Consider the following 18,978-nt stretch of genomic DNA (forward strand, 5'->3'; position numbering starts at 1 on the left):
TAGATGTCACTTTGCATCATAAAATCAGACTAAAAGTTATTTGGTAAACCCAATTAAAAGGGGGGGGTGGGAGCAGGGAGAGCTGCTGGAAATAAATGGCATTCATGCCATACAAATTAGATTGAGCCATATTTAATGTAATAGGGGACTAGCCCCAAGATGTCAGCTGCAATATATGTGTTACTGTGAGATGACCAAAATTGGCATAATAATTTCAGTCAATCCCAGAATAATTTAGAAAATAAATACAATGGCTAAACGGCTATTTTATTTAAACACCCACTGTATATTGCACAGTGCAAAAAAAACCAAAATACATTATACACTGGATTCCCATGATAAGGTATAACCAAACACATTGTTATGCTTAGTACTTAGGCATGATGCAAACTTGGGCTAGGTTAAGATTTACATATAATTTAAAAAAACAAATGACTTTCTCCTTTACTTGTCATTTACTGTTGCAGCATCAAGAACTAGCTTTCAGTAAACAAAAATCCAATTACAGAATAAAACAGAAAAGACTGAAGTCAATTTTCTTTTGTGGGTTTATTTCAGGCAAATCAACTAAATATAGTGTATTATTATAAGCATGAGTAATGGCAAGTTTCAGAATTATATTGTAGTTCAAAATAGCCAGAAAGAACCTGGGTGGGAATTGCAGTCCAACATAAAATGAGGAGTAAGAGAGAGATGTGTCAAAAAGCCATCCTATTGCTGCCCGTTTGTTGATTGCTCAAAATTGGAAGAGCAAAATTTTACCTACAATGGAAGACTGGAGATTGAAGGTTTCATATCTTGCTGAAATGGCAAAGATCTCAGCTTACCTGAAAAATCATTCAAATGAACAATTTTTATTGATATGGAGAAGTTGGATTGTTTATATTCAAAAGAAGCATAGAGTGGTGGAATATNAAAAAAAAAAAAAAAAGCCATCCTATTAATTTTAACGCTGAAGATTTACCTGGGTAACATTTTTAATGTTCCAGTGACATCCTTGCAGTTAAGATTAAGGTGAAGTGAAAGACGTGCAGCTATTAGAGAATGCTGATTTTTCACGAAGTGCAAAATCAATATTTTAACTGACTATATTCCCTGTTCTGCCTGTTTTAAGACTGAATTGGAATGCTTTTGTACACTTATTTTTCAGGAACTAGAGTGTGTATACTGTGTACTTGCTGCCATTTTAAATCTGGGTAACATTGAATTTTCATCAGAGGTAACAGAGTACATGATTGACAAGAGCATAATTTCCAATCCAATGCCTCTGGAGAATTGTGAGTTATTCTAATCTATAAAATAGACTGGCAATGTGTTTCTTATAGTTCAGGAGGGCTTGGTTTCAGGGAAGTCTGCATATCAAGCATAGATAATTTGGAGCCTCCAAATATTTTCATCTTTAACTCTTATGATCTTTGCCAAAATGTTCGGTGTTCAGAGATTGCAGCATTTGAAGCAAAAGCTGAAGAATGCCTGTTTCTTATATCTAACCTATAGGACTACAACCTTATTCAGCTGTTTTGTTCATTATGAAATCTGAAGCATTCAGAACATAGCAGAATACTATTGATAAAATTCTTCAAGGCTTCCAATATTATTGACCTTGTCAACAAATGGGAGCCTGGTTTGACCGAATTAAGCTTGTGGATGCCTACAAGTATAACAAGGTTTCCCCTGATGACATTCAACCTCAATGTTTTCTGTTGAGATATTATGCCGAATAACATTAGTGTAGCCGTTTAGAAAAAAAGGGAAAAGTCTACAGTGTCATGTATACTTAAGAAAACTTCAAATCCTAGTGAAAAGCTTGCATGGCTTTGCACTGTCAAATCATAAAAGATTTGATGTAGGATAGGCAAGCTGTAAACCCAGGGCTGAAATAGCAGACAATCACTCCAGACATTTTAATAAGTAGTGTAATTCTTTCATTGCAGTTTTCTGTTTAAAAGAAGTATTAAACATAAGGAAAGACAGGCCAAAAGGAGAAGAAAGGTTATGTCAATTCAGTCCTCATTAGGTTAAAATACTTTTCTATTTCTGCAGATCTTAGGGTCTTCCTGAGATCTTTCTCATGTGGGGTGGTGAGTGCCTTTTGGCTATATAAAAATTAGTATTCCAGGGAATTAAATTTGTTGTTAGCATATTGGGTAATTTTCCTCTTTTTATTATTGATTCATATTTCTTTGTACTTTCTGTGGGGCAATTTTCTTTTCATTTGAAAAACTCCCTTCCTTATAATATTGAATAAGAATAGGAAGCATATACTGAGATTACCAAAGAGTGCCTTAGGAGAGGTATTTATACAAAACTAAGTAACAGACCTGAACTTTCTGAACATACCTGTGGAAATATGGAAGTAACACCATTTATTTGATTTCTAGCTGCTTCCTTGTTATTTATCCAAGCAAATAAGTTGCAAGAAGCCCTAACCTCTCATTGTGTGGTTACCCGAGGGGAAACAATTATACGACCCAACACAGTGGAAAAAGCTATTGATGTGAGAGATGCTACAGCCAAAGCATTGTATGGGTGGCTCTTTAGTTGGATAGTCAATCATATTAATGTCCTGCTCAAACCAACTACAGGTTTAAGGTGAGATTCCCTCCACCCCTCTATGAATTGAGATGACTGAATAGTTATTTTCTTCCATGCAGAGTCTTTCAAAAGTCCAATGTAATTATATAAAAATATTAAATATATGCATATTGTTACTATTTTTTCCCTTCTTTTTTCTTCTCTATTTTGTTTAAATAAATAAAACCCAAAACAAAAAATGGAAAATAATATAAGTTTTTCACGTGATATACAAATACTTATGTGTCATATATGCTTTGTCCAAGAGCATTGATAACAGAACAATTGTTTCTGTAGTCCCTTTGCTTTCAGAAATTAATTCTTGCAGCTGGGATATTGAGCATTTGATGAACAGCCGTTCCAGAACTTTGGACATTAGACTCCACCAGTATCTGCCTACCATAATTCCTAAGTATTTTAAACGAGAGCTTTCTGTGAAGTTGAAATGAAATAAATGAAACTAAAATGTAATACAAAGCTTTTGTATTTTCAGTGGAAGCGATAAAGGACTAAACATTGGAATTCTTGATATCTTTGGTTTTGAAAACTTCAAGAAAAATTCTTTTGAGCAGCTCTGTATCAACATTGCCAATGAACAGATTCAGTTTTACTTCAATCAGAATATCTTTGCATGGGAACAGGTAGGCATGGTTATGTGAATATGTGTGCCAGTGTACTTTTCTCCATTTGTGATGTTCTAGGAGCTGTTGAAGGACTTGGAACACAGCTCATGCTGCTGAGGAAAATTTTAATTGAGTATCCACTGGAGGTTTCCCATATCCTAAGGAAGGTTATGGTTCTCGTAAGCCAGATGAGCTTTAAAACCAAAAACAACTTTTCAGTTTCAAAATAGCAAGAGAGAGAGAGAGAGAGAGAGAGAAATGTTTGCCAAAAATTAGATTAAAAGGTAGGAGAGCAGTGCTCCTTTTTAAAAGTGTATAAGGAAGAGGAAGTCCCAGCAGTGATGTCGAGAGGAATAGTTTTCATTTACTACTGAGGAACCAGTCAGTGGCACTGAGGCTCACAATCTGCCACTCGGGCAGCAAATGAGAGAAAGGGGTCTAACAATGCCCAGCCATAACCATGCTCAGGCTATAGCATGTTCATCCAGATAGGTTGAACATGCTGTAAACTGACATACTATCAGCAATGTGTGGCTGTGAATGTGAAAAAAGTGGGATGGTCAGGCAAGAGGAGCACAGACTGTTTCTTAATAAGGAGCAATTGGGCAAATGGTATAGTGCAGTGGTGGCGAACCTATGTCACGGGTGCCAGAGGTGGCACTCAGAGCCCTCTCTGTGGGCACGCATGCAGCCCCGCCACCCGCCATGGCCCCCTCCTCACCAGCAGCCCCCCAGAGGAGAGTCGCCCAGGGCGTAGTCTGTGCAGAACAGCGCAGCCAAGGACATGGCAGCCGGGCAGCGGAGACAAGATTTCACCCTCACGCCCCATCGCGTACAGATGATGCTGCGGGGCGCAGACAGAGGACGTGGCCACCATGACACTGCTGGGCTGCCTGGGTGATCTGCTGTGGCAGGCCGTGGAGATGGTGGGTGGCCCTGTGGGCAGGAGATGTGGGGACAGGGCAGGGGCGAGGCGGTTTTTGGGCACTCGGTCTCTAAAAGGTTTGCCATCACTGGTATAGTGTAAGCAGGCAGAGAAAAAAATCGAAGAAAGAACTTGATACTTTCTGAATTCATATATTTTTATCTAGCAAAGGTAATCTTGGCTTACTTGGAGAGAGCAAAAAATAGAATTGGAAGAAGGGTGTATGTTTGTGTGTGTGTTCTGTGCACAATTGTTTGATTACTTTCCACAAGTTAAATGTCTGTCTGAAAATGCATTAAGCTTCTCATTTAGAGTATCCAGGCAACGGAATTAAGTGATAATGGGTTTGGTGCAATTGCACTTTTGTTTTGATGTGGAATAAGGCATACAGTATAATTTATGGTTCAAGAGCAAAAATAAAAATAAAAATGGACAGCATACTGAGCAATTCTTTATATAAAAGTGACTGTGTTATTAATTTGCCAGCAAGCATATTAACTATGAATCCAGTTGGGACTAGGAATTAGCAGTTTTATTTCATGAAGGAAATATCCCATATTAATTTGAAAACTGGATAATTTAATACAACAGTGTGATGTATTTGATTTTTAAGATGGCCGTAAAACAAAATGGTACAATTACTAAAAATGAATAAACTTGATGGGTCAGTAAATAGACTGGTGGAGTTTAGAAAAAGAATGAAAGAATAATATTTAGCTGATTAAAACAATGTTTGGGATATTTGCTTTGGAATGTGTTCTTCATTGGAGAGAAAGAACAAATGTTACAAAAATCCCAGATGGATGATGATGCTTTGTTCATTGTGTAGAAAAAATGTTGCAATGCATTTTTGGCCCTTAAGTTGAGTGTTTTTACCCAGTAATTTCAATGACTGGGTAATTCCTCTTAGGGCTCCATAAATTGATATGGGAGGTAAACTACTGCTGCATTGTCCCTCTTCTGAATTCAAGAAGATATCACCAATTTCTCATTGAGGTCTTGCTCCACGAGTATATATTATTGGATGCAAACTTCCTTCAAATTCCTTCTGCTGGGCCATGCCAGAGATGTGGCTTGATGTGCAGGGACCAGGATTCCTGGACCTCCTTGCTTCTCTCTCAGAAAGCACAAATGGCTTGAATCATGGACTACTATGTTTGTTTTTCCAGTAGATGTCCTTTGCTTCATTCTTTTCTCTTACATTTTTAGTAAGGTTTTGGTGAAAATGAGGTCTGAAGCCCACACTCTTGAGATCTTCTGCAGAGTGGCTGAAAAAGAATAAGTAAAAGCAAGAACATGACTGGTTGAAACTGGGCACTGAGGAAACTCATGAGGGCAGAAAAGAAGAATAGAAAATTTATGGAGAAATGCCACGTTTTGGGACAATTTGTCAATTGGATCTTTGGCATTAGACAAATTTTTTCCTGTGCCAACTATCAACAGATTGGGGTTATTTTTGATATGCTTTGAAGGCCAGCTTATAAAGTTACCATTTAAATTCGAGCAAAATTAGATTCCTTACAGCTTTATAATAATGACCATTCTAACCATAGCAGTGCTAAAGGCAAATGGTGCCTTGCGGGATGAAAATATTAATACCAGCTCTTTTAGTTATTACTGGATTTTATTATTATTTGATTCAATTCCTGGCATTTTTCATGATCCTCTATAAAAACATTTGGGGTGATATTAAGAGAATTATTATGATGAAGGTTGAACGAAGTATATAAATTAATTTATGACTGATAGTCAAGTAAATAGACATAAGGATTTACTGCTTGATTGGAAGCTTAGGTTCAGACCATATTTCTTAGATCTTTTATTAAATCCATTTGCTTTTTTCTCTTTATTCACATGCACAGGGTATCTTTACAAAATACTTCAGAAAAACACTTTTTATTATTTCTTACAGAATGAATACATGAATGAAGGCATTGATGCACGAATTATTGAGTATGAGGACAACAAACCACTATTAGATATATTCCTACAAAAGCCAATGGGATTACTGTCCCTTCTTGATGAAGAAAGTAATTTTCCTCAAGCCACTGATCAGACACTTGTTGGTAAGATGTTGGCAGCTTGTACGTAAAGATATATTGGCCTTTTTTAGGGTTGAAAAAGAAATAGGATGAATGGTGGGATTCAAATATGTGAACAACTGGTTCTCTGTGTGGATGCCACTTCCGGAAGTCCATTCTGGGCCTGGGCAACACAAAATTAGCTACCGGTTCTGTTGAACTGGTGTGAACTGGCTGAATCCCAACACTGAATAGGATTGTTTCACAGATTACTTTAAAAATATCTAATTCACACTTACTCAACACCCCAGAAGATAGACTCAAGATCCAAATGGATCCCCACAGACTTAAACATTGGGTCCATCTAACAAAAAATTCAATGTAGAAAAAAGTAAGGTTTTATACTTAGACAAGAAAAACCAAATGAACAGGTATAGATTAGGTGAAACCAGGCTCACAAGCAGTAACCGAGAGGGATGTTGGAGTCCTAATGGACAGTCACTTAAATATGAGCCAGCAGTATGCGGCAGCAGTCAAAAACCCAATGCAATCCTGACTTCCGGTTTGCCATCGTGGCCGCCGCGGAAGCTGGAAGGTGAGCTCCGTCTTCCGTGTTTGGTTTCGTTCCGCTGGGGGACCCTGGAAAGGGTCGAAAGTCACCCTGTGACTTGATCGTGGGAGGGCTGCAGCCCTTCTGCTTGATCCGAGGCAGCTCTCCAAACCAGCGGAGGAAAGACCGGCCATAGCAATATGACTCATCACTAGGCTGCAGACAGCCGAAGTCAAACTTATCACCAGGCACTTCTAAAGCAACGCGGATGAAACTGGATGAGATCCGATCTTCTCTCTAAGATCCTAAGTATTTTTCTTCCTGTAAAAGCTGCCCAAAGTATCTTCCTCCCTGTGAGGAGAGAGGGAAGGGAATTTCTATTCCACCCTCTAAGAATAGCGGTGACTGACTACCCAGGGGAGTTAAAGCACTAAAAGAATAACTTTAATCTAATTGGATTTATATGTTTCTGAAACATGGGGACCAAAAGTTCTCTTATTTTTACCGCCTTTGTTTTTATCTATAAAAAAGGAATAAAATTGGAAAAAGAACTATAAAAATTTTAGACTTAAAAAACCTTAAGCGGCATCGGTGACATCTTGTGGTGAAGCTTGGTATTACAAGTTGTTATTGCCTAAAGGAGACTTGGCTTGAAACCCAGACTACAGATAAGACTCTTTTAACTTTGATAAACACCACCTGTGAGGAGTTCAGCTGTAAAGAGAACTTCTGGGTGGCATGGCTGGCCTCTTTGAACTATGAATGTAAACCTTTATTGATTTTTAGAGCTATATGTGGGGAATTGCCTTCCTACTTTTTTATCTGAGGAATATTGGTCATTATTTGAGATGATGAAATACCTTGGATTATAAAATCTGACTTGACAAACAACTTTTACTAAAAAGACTACCTACAAACATGTGAAATAGAGGTCCCATACCCAGCTATAAAATTATTTTCATTGTCTGATTTCAAAGTCTTCAATTTAACGTACCATTAAGAGAAGATGGATGAAGACCAGAAAAAGATTCTTTCCATGTTGAAAGCAATACATGAATTGATGAAATAAGATGTTACACAAAAGAACAAGATGTCAGCTTAGATATACAAACCCAAATTCTGACTACAACTAAAGAACTAACAACACAGAAGGTAACAGAAGAAGTGGAACAATCAAATACTAAGACAGAGGACTCAATTGATCAACAAATACAGTAAATGGAATATCCAGAAAAGGGACTGACAACGCTGAAAATGGAAAAGACTTTATATATAAATCAGAAGAAATTTGAGGAGCAAGAAGAAGAACAGACTGAATGGAAGATAAACATACCAGGACAATTATGGGGATTTGGAATAATAGGGTGACAATTTAAGGAATACAAATGGGCTAGCCCTTCCAAAAAAATGGCAACTAAATGGTTTCTCTTATTCCAAACAATATATGTAATAATAGAGGGAGATCTGTTTGATGATTTAAAAGTGTTGACATGGAAGGCTAGTTGGCAAAAAAAGAAAGCCAGAATAAGGCTGAAGAAAATTGGGGTTTTGATTTATCAGAGGGGATTTCATATTACTAATTAGAGGGTCAAAGGAAGAAATTAAGATAAGGGAAATTTTGGTCATTAAATTTAAAACATTTGGAAATTAGTTGAAAATAAGGATGCTATTTGTTTAATACTTAACAGTTATACCCAAAAAGAAAAAAATATTATGAATATGTTTGATTTATTGGTTAACTTAGATAATATATATAATGGGCTTTGATTTATTAAAGAGGATACTGTATTATTAATTAGATGATGTAAGATGGGGGGAAATAGATAACTTTTAGGAAATGGAACAAGATTATGCTCAAATACAAAAGATGTGTATTTTGAATATTAGATTCTGTTATGAATTGAGATAAAGGAAACTTTGGTTACCTAAAACCTGGAAATTATAAATATCAAATGTTAAATTTGAATATTGATGGGAAACTAAAAATTGGACGGGAAAACCAATAACAGGACATTGATTGAATGTAAAGATTGAATGTAAAATTAATTAAGATATGTACAAGCTAAAATTTATTGATAAATGTAATAATGATATTTTATTTAGTTGATATAATAAGAACTGTATTAGCTTAAATATGAGATAGTAGATATTAAGGGAAAAAGAGAGGAAATATTTGAGGTTGTAGTTTGAGATTTGTACTAAAGATTTTTTGTATGTTACTGAACTATTGATTAACCCAGCCACCACATTGCTTTTTAAATACCTAAATGTAAAATCAGAAAATTAATAAAAATATTATTTAAAAAAAACAACCCAATGCAATCCTGGGTTGCATTAATAAAGGGATAGAATCAAGATCATGTGAAGTATTAGTACCACTTTATAACATTTTAGTAAGACCACACTTGGAATACTACATCCAGTTTGGTCAGCATTTTATAAAAATGATGTAGAGATTCTGGAAAGAATGCAGAAAAGGGCAACAAAGATGATTAGGGAGCTGGAGTCTAAAACATGAAGAATGGTTGCAGGAATTGGGTTTGTCTAGCCTAGTGGAAAGAAGGAGTAGGGGTGATATGATAGCAGTGTTCCTATATTTGAGGAGCTGCCAAAAAAAAGGAGGGGTTCAATCTATTTTCCAAAGCACTAGAAAGCAAGACAAGAAACAACGAATGGAAATTAATTAAGGAGAAAAGCAGCCTAGAACTGCTATTAGAAATTTCCTAATAGTGTGAACAATTAACCATGGAATAGCTTATCTTCAGAAGTTGTCAGTGCTCCTTTAAAAAAAGACTGGACATCCACTTGTCTGGAATGGTATAAGTCTCCTTGAGAGAGAATTGGACTAGAAGACCTACCTCCAAGGTCCCTTCCAACTCTGTTATTCTGACTTCTGACACTTCAGAATCTGCATCTTAACAATGCCAAAGTCATATCCAAAATGCCTACAAAAATGTGTGATTGGAAAACAAACACATAGCCAAATGTGCATGCTGGGGAAATTGTTAACAAAAAGTCATAATTGCTTAAAGAAATACATAAATTAGCAAAAAGTTGAGAATGTGATACATTTTAGTAGAAATCTCTATGAAATTATACATATAAACTTAATACAGACTTCTTTTAAAAAGGCAGACAAAATAAATTCATGGTTGAAAAAATATCAAACTGAGCAAAGCTGAAGTTGATAGATTTACCCATTTTTATACAGATTTCTCACTGAAGTGTTTTCGCTTATGCCTTCAGGGTGAAAATATTCACACTGATAATAGGATCTGTGTAGCTAATATTTTTTGCTTCTAGAAGCTATTCAGCAGAAATATCAGGCAGAACCATAAAGTCTTCCTCTATTTAACCCAGAGCAGAAGGAAGTTCAGAGCATCATTTCCAAAGTAATTTTCCTTCATACCACCAAAATATTTTTTAAAATTTCTAAATGCTTATTTACATGAGTGATAAAAAAGCTAAGGTAATATTGGTGATGTTACAAGAGCAGTATTTATCTTTACAGAAAAATTTGAAGACAATTTGAAATCCAAATATTTCTGGAGACCAAAGAGAATTGATTTGACATTTGGCATCTACCATTATGCAGGGCAGGTAAGAAGACTAACTAATTCTTCTCTATTAATGTGATTATTTTATAACAGGATGGGCCAACATTTCAATATATTACAAAAGTCTAAGCTTGTTAAATGTTGAATGACTACAGATATTTACTTTGCAACACATTTATACCTTCTCTCTCTCTCTCTCTCTCTCTCTCTCTCTCTCTCTCTCTCTCTCTCTCTGTGTGTGTGTGTGTGTGTGTGTGTGTGTGTGTAAGAGAGAAAGAGCAGGGAAGGGAGGGATGGAGGGAGAGAGAAGGAAGGAAAGGAAGGAAGGAAGGAAGGAAGGAAGGAAGGAAGGAAAAGCTTCCTCCAGGATTATAGAACACTCATGATACACTCTTTCTTCTTTAAAGCATTTATAAGCAATGCAGTCACTAAAAAGAAATAATAGATTATGAAGTTGGAAACTCTTTTAACAGCATATGACTGGAGCCTGAGATCCATTTCATAAGAAACTGATACTATGGCTGTCTTTATGTGCTCAAGACTTCATGGTATATTCAAGTTAATGGGTCACTTAGGCCTTAGAACTCCTTATGAATAGTGACTCTGCTCACATTCATCAACCTGAACAGCCCATGTTAAAGCTAAACAGTCTGCTTGATCTAGTATTCTCCAGATGATTTGGTTTTCAACTGAAATCCAGTATAATTTGAGGACTGCTTGGGGAAAGTTGCATTGGAACGTGTAGATCAACAATACTGACCTATTTGCTTGTAACTGCATTAGAATGAATGTCCTTTTGTACATCTTCTTCTTCAAACAAAGGCTCCAGTTTTAATTCCAGTATTTAAAGCTCCTTTTATGCTGTGTATTAATTAATTATTTTAATCCTATGGCCACCACCAGATTTGATGGAACATTGGCAGTTTGTTAAGGGAAGCAAGATTTTGCTCTCTGGTCATGTTAACTACTATTAACACTGGTTGCTTTTCACCTCCCAGTGGCCCCAAGTTCACTGTCCATGAGGAAGAACCAAAATGTAAATCTTCCTTGTGAATAGAAACTCAAGGCACACCTATCTCCAAGTCTTGAGGAAGAACCTTAAGCACATATTTGTTGCCATTGGTACTATATATATAGGGCTTTTTGCCATATGCACATACTCTTCTGCTGGGGATGCTGGCCTCACACATTTACAGTATCCTAGTATATTATATGTATCTTGTTGAATAGTAGGCCTGTAATGGCCTACTCAGGTGAATAGCAGACCTATAATAATCTTCCCTCCATGTCCTTCCAAAGTGAATTAATCTATTTATATGGTAGCTGAATATCACCTACCTTGTTTTTTTTCTTATATTTTATTTCCTAATTCAAGAACAGTTGAAGAAAAAAAATAACAGTTGAATAACTGTTCCTGACCTTTTATATTTTCATTCAGGTTCTTTATAATGTAAGTGGGTTCTTAGCCAAAAACAGAGATACCTTGCCAGCTGATATTGTATTACTCCTGCGATCCTCTCAGAATCACTTGATTCGACAGATAGTAACCTACCCTCTTACCAAAACAGGTAATAAATCCTACCTTGCATTTGCCAGGTCCAGTATTCTTTGTTATCTGTCCATTTTGTGGCTCTCTCATGGAATTACATAGAAAGAGCTATCAACCATGACAACCACCAACCATATAGGAATATCAGTGAAGACCATGTAATTGGTACCTTATGCAGGACCATATTCCCTAGTTGTGATTTTTCCAATGTCCTGCCCTTAGGAACGTCTGAGTCAAACTGATGCACTACCCTTTTATAGCTGTCATTACATGCTTGCAACTTTCAGAGGATAAAAAAAGTCAGAAGAGGCCTTATTCTGTATTGGCCATTGTTGTATTTGATTCAGTATTGTCTACACTCTACAGCATCCTAGACTGATCCAATGTCCTGCAGATGTATTGGGCTAGCACTTCATCATTATTTAACTTATTTGAAGGCCATCAGGTTGAGAAAGGGTAGTTCTGTTTCTAATTTTCCAGTATTTCAGGCCTATCTTTCAGGATGGGGTTGGAGGCGCCTCATAAAAAAAAGTCCTATTTAGAATTGCTAGGATTGAACCTGAGGCTATTTACTCACAAGCCAGATTCTTCTTTGAAAGACATTCTACTATTGCACAATCAGTAATGAATGCTGGTGTTGGATTATAACAAGCAAAAATGTATAGGTAGTCCTTGGTTAACAACCATTTGTTCAGCAACTGTTTCAAGTTACGACAGCACTGAATGAATGATAGCTACAACCAATCCTCAAAATTAATAAATGTTGCAATGGTCATGTGATCAACATTCAGGCATTTGGTAGTCTGTCCACATTTACAAATATAGTGTGTACTTCATGTCCCCTTACCCATTTATATCCTTCTCTCCTCTGCATGGAGGCTTCAGGGAGGCCACATGAGGTCCTCACAAAGGGCCAGCAATGCCTTGGCAAACTTCAGCAGCAAGAGGAGGAAGATAGCGAAGGTCAGCTGGGGTAAAAATGGTAGGCAGTGGAATGCAAGGGAGCCAAAGGGCAGAGATGGGGGGGAAGTAGGTGAGGGTGGAGTTGAAGTAGAGATGAGCGTGGCAGAGCAAGAGAAGCATGAAATTGTGATGAAACAACAATACAGTTCTAGCCTAATTATTGCATTCAGGATTACCAGAACTCTAGTTACTAAGTGATTCACATAATTCAGCCAACAAACCTTTTGCTTAATGATGGAAATTCCAGTCCCAATTAAAGTTGTTAAACGAGGATTATCTGTATTGGGTGAATATAGTATAGTAATTATCTCTCATTCTTGTCTACCTCATATGATACAGTTATGGGAGTAAATTTGAAGGCTGTTTGACTTCACAATATACTTTACTTTGAACTCTTGCAGGGAAGGTGGGATATAAATCTAATGAATAAAATTACCTAAGGGAAATAAATAATATATTTTGCCATTAGTCTGCAGGGACTAAGCATGCTTTCTTGAACATAACCAGTCAGGGTTGCCATTTCTTTGATTGGTCCTGCTCCTCTGATTTTAATTGCAATATCACTATGCTGCTCTAGGCAGATGAATCATTTTCCATGATAGAGATTAAATGAAGTCAAGAGATTTATTTGTGCGTAATATACAGAAAAATAAAATAAGATGACAAGTCAGTTTCCAGGTTCTTACGTAGCCATGTATTGTGGCAGAAATTGGCTGTAATGCTGAGAAATGGGCTTGAAATCTAAGACAGAGAAAAATGCTTGTTAATTTCCTCTCCTGGATGTTTTCAGATGCATCTGGGGCAGCCCAATCTTTTGTGATGTGGATGAGCATTTAGCCTTATTCAGCAAAGCTGTTCTTATGTTTATAAAATACAAAGATGAGTCTTGTGTTGGACATTTTTAGTTAGGTCTCTGCAAGGTCAAATCCCAGATATATTCCCTGATCCCAAGATATCTATTTCCATTAGGAAACATGACTGTTACATCATACTATATAAAAATAAGCCAACAGGGTTTAGTATTTGTTGCTTTTCATGCAATTATGAAAACAGACTGAAAAATGCAAATTGTTAATTATTTCAGTAACCAGCATAGCTTTCATTTTCCATGGAAGTACTGTATGTGTTTTTTCTAACTATAGGGAATCCCTGGATTATAGAAGCCTTGCTCTACATAAATCTGACTTTATGGAAAGGGTACAAGGACAACACACTTGGAGTTAAATAATTTAAAGATTTTTAAATAATAGTAGTAATAATTTACTTAAATTTATAGGCCAACTCCCAGGAACTCTGAGCAGTTTAAAAACTGTTAAAAACATTTAGAACAAGAAAACAACATAAGACAAAAAAAGAACAAAAATGGCAGGGATAACAAAACCAGATGGGAACAAAGAAACGGAAGAAAGGGTAGATCTTTGTTCATACTCACCAAAGGCCTGGGTGAAGAGCCAGGTCTTCAATGCTTTTCAAAATACTAGTAAAATATGGGGAGGAGGGGGGCATTCAAATCTCATTCAAGAGGGCAGGTGCTTTAAAGGCTCTGATAGCTGGCATAGTTTAACTCAGGGGTGTCAAACTGCCGGCCTGTGGGCTGGTTTCATCATACCGGAGCCATGCCCACCCCATTGCCGGCAATGGCAAAAAAGCTCCGATATGTTGCGTGACGTCACGTGACGTCGCGAGTTTGACATGTCTGGTTTAACTGAAGGATGCTGGAGTGGGCCAATAATGCCAAATCAGCTGGGTAGATGCTATGGGGGATAGGAGGTCTCTCATGTAACCAAACTGTTAGGGCCCTATGTCATGAAGGGTTTTATAGGTAGTACCAGCACATCAAATCACACCTGGAAGCAAACTGGCAACCAGTGCAACTCACAAAGCATACCAAGATATGTCAATAACCGGCCATGCCACTGCATTCTATACTAATTAAAGTTTTCAGGTGGCCTTCAAGGACAACATAATCAAGTTGTGAGATGTCCAGGGTGTAGGTGACTGTCTGAGGGGCCCACCAACCTAGGAAAGGAGAACAATTGGTGTACTAGAAAAAGTTTTGCAAGTGCCATCACTTTCAGCTGCAGAACTAGCATTTTCAAATAGGGAAATTAAATGGGTGTGGTTGTTTTATTTGCTTTTTACTTTATAGTATTTTTAAAAGATAACCAATATACTTTTCATTTGCTTCTTCAGTTTCTTGCCCCAAATTATAAGTCTTCTTTAAGGGCATATTTGGCAATACAACCTTTGGTGATCATAACATTTGCTCCCTATTATCCAACTGTAATCTCAGAGGTCTTGTTCTCTGAGAAACTGGAAGAAGAAACAGAAATTGAACTGGTTCTTGAGGGTCAAGCACCAATGTTAGAAACAGTACTGAGCACTACCTTTTGTGTGTCTTTTTTAAGGGTTGCAGTTATATACATTTCTTGCCTGGTGGAATGTGTCCTTAGCTCCTTAAGAGAATGAGCTTCTTCTGTCTCGCAGCTCAGAAAGATGACAGCAGTTCTGTGAAATACTTTTCTTATTTTCCCCATGGATTGCTTCCATGCATTGTTTCCTGAACCATTCATGAAGTCTAAGACTGGTTTATCACTTATTGCATGTCACACTAGGCCATTTGAAAATTGTATAATCAGGGTAAGCCATCTTAACCACCTGTGTAAGGCTTTGGAAGTGCAGTTCCACAGAAAAAAATTGAGGAGGATCTTCAGAAATTTGATTTATACAATAATATTAAAAGAACAAATGCAAAGGACATGTTCCATCTTCTCATAATCTGCCAAGGATTTGTTTTTTTTCTTAAGTAAAAGAGAAATAAGGAATTTCTGGACAACTTGTGTATTATGAAGGCCAACTTATATCTTCCATTGCTCGCAAGATTTTATTTTTATTTGTGAGAAATGTTTAGTTACCTTTCCAGCTGCAGCATTTTTGGAAGTCAGCACCCTGAAAGTAAAGTAATATAAAGCCTATAATAAAATGCAAACAAACACCAGAATGACAAAAGATGGACTAGAAAACAGTAAAGACAAATCATTGTGTCTTTTTGTCATCTAAAAAGGGCCCCAAAAGTATGAGGAACAAAAAAACTGGAAATCATTCTTACTGCTATCTTTGTTTTCTAAAAGATTTTTTGAAAGATAACAGGTAATTGTTACCATCTTTTAGAAGGCTATTCCATGAACCTAAAAAAATTATGAAGGGGGCAAATACTGAAATAAGGTATTTTCATGAAGAACTTTTTGTGTAAATTCAATAGCCAATTATGTTTGCTCCCTGTCTAATCCAGGGAACAATTTACAAATTTCCCATGCCTTCTCTCTCTCTCTCAGGTAATTTGGCACAGAGGAAGTATGCAATAATTTATCAGAAGTGGAGACCACAGAATCGCCAAATAAAAGTAAAGGAGTTCCTGGATTGTTAACTAAATCAGATTTAATCCTTAAAGGGGGGATATGATTTGGTTTTTCCTCAACTCATGTAATTTCATTTTTTGTTCAGCAGGATATCTTTGAATTGTACAATTCATTTTCCTTCTGTGTCAGAAAACCAACATCTCCCTTTCTGCTATCATTTTATGAGTTAAGGGAAAATTAAATTAATTCACAATTGTTATTTCCTTTAACACTCATCCATAGGTATCTTTACTGGTCAGTGTGTGCCATTAAATTTAGAGAATTTAACTTGCTAGCAAATGTATTGAAAAAAGGAAAGTACAAAGATTCTAATTGTAGAATTGCACCCAACTCTTGTGAAAGAGGTCCACTACTATTACTGTTGTAATTAATATGATCATTAGATGTCTGAGTTTTTAGTAAATAAGAGAATATTAGGCATGCTATTTTTCTTCATATTTCTGACAAACACTTGTATCAAACGGTTCAGCTTTCCCAGATATGATAAATTATTCTGCCGTGTTTCCCCGAAAGTAAGATCTATCCCGAAAATAAGCCGTAGCTTGATTTTTAGGGGTTGGCCTCATATACCGGTAAGCCCTACCCCAAAAATAAGCCCTAATTTTGGGGCGAGGCGCACACCTAAAAATCAAGCGAGGGCGCGAGTGGGGGTGTGCAGCTGCCCCACGCACCCTGCACCCATTTACCTTGCAACCAGACCTCTCTTCACCAGCCCACTTCTGTGGTGTCCCCAGGCCTGCATTGTGAAGTCAGGCCTTTCCGGAAGGCCACTGCAGCTGAGAACCAAGCTATGGATTGAATCCATAGCTCAGTTCTGTAGGACTCTACAGGCAAGAATCCATAGCTCAGTTCTCGGCTGCAGAGGCCTTCTGGAAAGGCCTTTGATGCGAAAGGCAGGCTGGAGCTCCATTCTCAGCTGCAGAATGAAGCTGCTCCTTCAGCTGCAGAAGATGTGAGCCGGTTGGATGGGACTGTTGGTGCCGGAAGTTAGTGGAAAAGACACCCCCTCCCCCCCAAAAAACCAAGACTTGGTGCTTCTTTTGGAGGCAAAAAATAAATAAGACCCAGTCTTATTTTCAGGGAAGCATGGTATGTTTCTGAAATAATGGCAGCTACAGCTTAGAATGAGTACATGCTGTTTTTAACTGAGTTCTTTAAAATATCGTTTTGTTGGGCAGGTTCGATCACTTTTGGCTGTTGTTCTGATAAGCAGTGTCATTTTTCTTTCCTGATCATACAGAATGAGCAAGAAGATTCCATGCATCCAAGAGAAACAAGCAATATGAAAACGCAGACAGTTGCTTCTTATTTCCGAGTAAGACATTACTTATTTTATATTTTTAATACATGTTATTCACACAACTATCAACCCTACTTTCTCTAATTATATGATTAAAGTCACTTCACCCCCTAGGCAGGCTTGACTCTTGATAACTTGATGGATAAGCCCATTAGTTTTCTCCACATCAGTGTGGAGATTCTTTGCTATTTCCACTTTCTGCCTTCAGCCTTAGGGTATTCTGGTACTAGTCTCCTCTTTCAATATCAGCTAAATCTCACTAACCTTGCCTCCCTAATTTTCTGGCTGTTAACCTGAATTTGTGGAGATTCTGTCCATCTAATATTATTGTCATGCATGCACAAACAATTCAGATTATTGACAGTGGAAGAGTGAATAGTCTATGATCAAACTGTGGCACAAACACAGATCTAGGGGGCCTGCTGAAGACCATGGTGTAATTTAATAAAAATTTACTGTTCCAGTCTGCTACTTGAAACAATTTCTAAATTTTTCCTAGTGGTATAGCTGAACCTATTAAATACTTAGTCAAATCAAGGCAGTTTTATGAAGAGAAGACTTGAGTGAGATGGGTGTAGCAATTGGTGCTACTTTTAATTTTGTATTACTGAAAGAATAACATTTGTTATATATGCAATCTCACCACTTTTAAAAGAGATGTTATCGTAAGTTGTGTGTGTCTTTTGGAATTCACAAATTGCAGCATTTACCTGTCAGTGACTAATATCTGCTAGTAGATCCATGCGTCCTTCCCCACTTGATTTATTTTATTTTCAGATTCTTTTTATTGTCATGCTCCAAAATAACCAGCAAAGCTTTTATTCAAATAATATATCTGAGTCCCACCAAAGCCTATAGGCATTCTTGAGAAATGAGCATAGAATCTACTTTGACTGAACTCAAAAAGCTAAATTGGATTGGACCTGGGTAAGAGTTGGATTGGGGATTACTAGAAAATCCCAAGGCTATAAAATACTGTAGATTTGGAAATCAAACAAATACCCCCCCAAAATAACTTCCAAGCAACTTCCATATTATTTCAAAGAAAAATATAGGGTTCTTTAATCATAAGAAGTCAAGTTCAATTCAAAAGAGTCTTTTTCTTCATAGGCTTAAGTCAGAAAAGAAGTACACTAAAATTTTGTTGTGTTCCATATTATCTTCATATTCATGATATTGCTTATATGTGTCCCTCTGTGGTTGGATTTGATTATTATGTCAATTATAGCATTTGGTTTGTGATGTGGACTGAAATTGTAATTATCCATTCAAGGAGCATATTAATATGCTTTTTAAATTTACATTTGAATAATGCACTTACAAGAGTATTACATTGTTGTTACCATTTTCTTTTGAGGCACCCTGGTGCTTGCACAATTAGCTTCTCTGTTTTGAATAAGAATTTGCATTGAGCCAGTGTAGAACACCTGTCTGAGTACCATTTTATGCCACAACCACTATTAATTGCCAAGAGGCAATTACATCTCCCTCTGTTCA

The 18,978-nt window shown here is 36.9% G+C and overlaps 1 protein-coding gene across 1 annotated transcript in view; it reads left to right on the plus strand.

Annotated features, from left to right (window-relative positions):
* MYO3A (myosin IIIA) overlaps positions 1-18,978 on the plus strand; it is a 94,557-nt gene that overhangs the window by 35,979 nt on the left and 39,600 nt on the right. The window contains 9 exon segments of the mRNA XM_029283085.1: positions 1,151-1,277; positions 2,382-2,592; positions 3,068-3,215; positions 6,035-6,188; positions 10,205-10,293; positions 11,689-11,851; positions 11,902-11,957; positions 16,267-16,305; positions 17,422-17,496. Coding sequence (XP_029138918.1) covers positions 1,151-1,277; positions 2,382-2,592; positions 3,068-3,215; positions 6,035-6,188; positions 10,205-10,293; positions 11,689-11,851; positions 11,902-11,957; positions 16,267-16,305; positions 17,422-17,496 — 1,062 coding nt within the window.

The sequence above is a fragment of the Protobothrops mucrosquamatus genome, unplaced genomic scaffold (genome assembly GCF_001527695.2).
Source record: "Protobothrops mucrosquamatus isolate PMUCROS unplaced genomic scaffold, P.Mucros_1.0 scaffold13, whole genome shotgun sequence".
NCBI lineage: Eukaryota > Metazoa > Chordata > Lepidosauria > Squamata > Viperidae > Protobothrops > Protobothrops mucrosquamatus.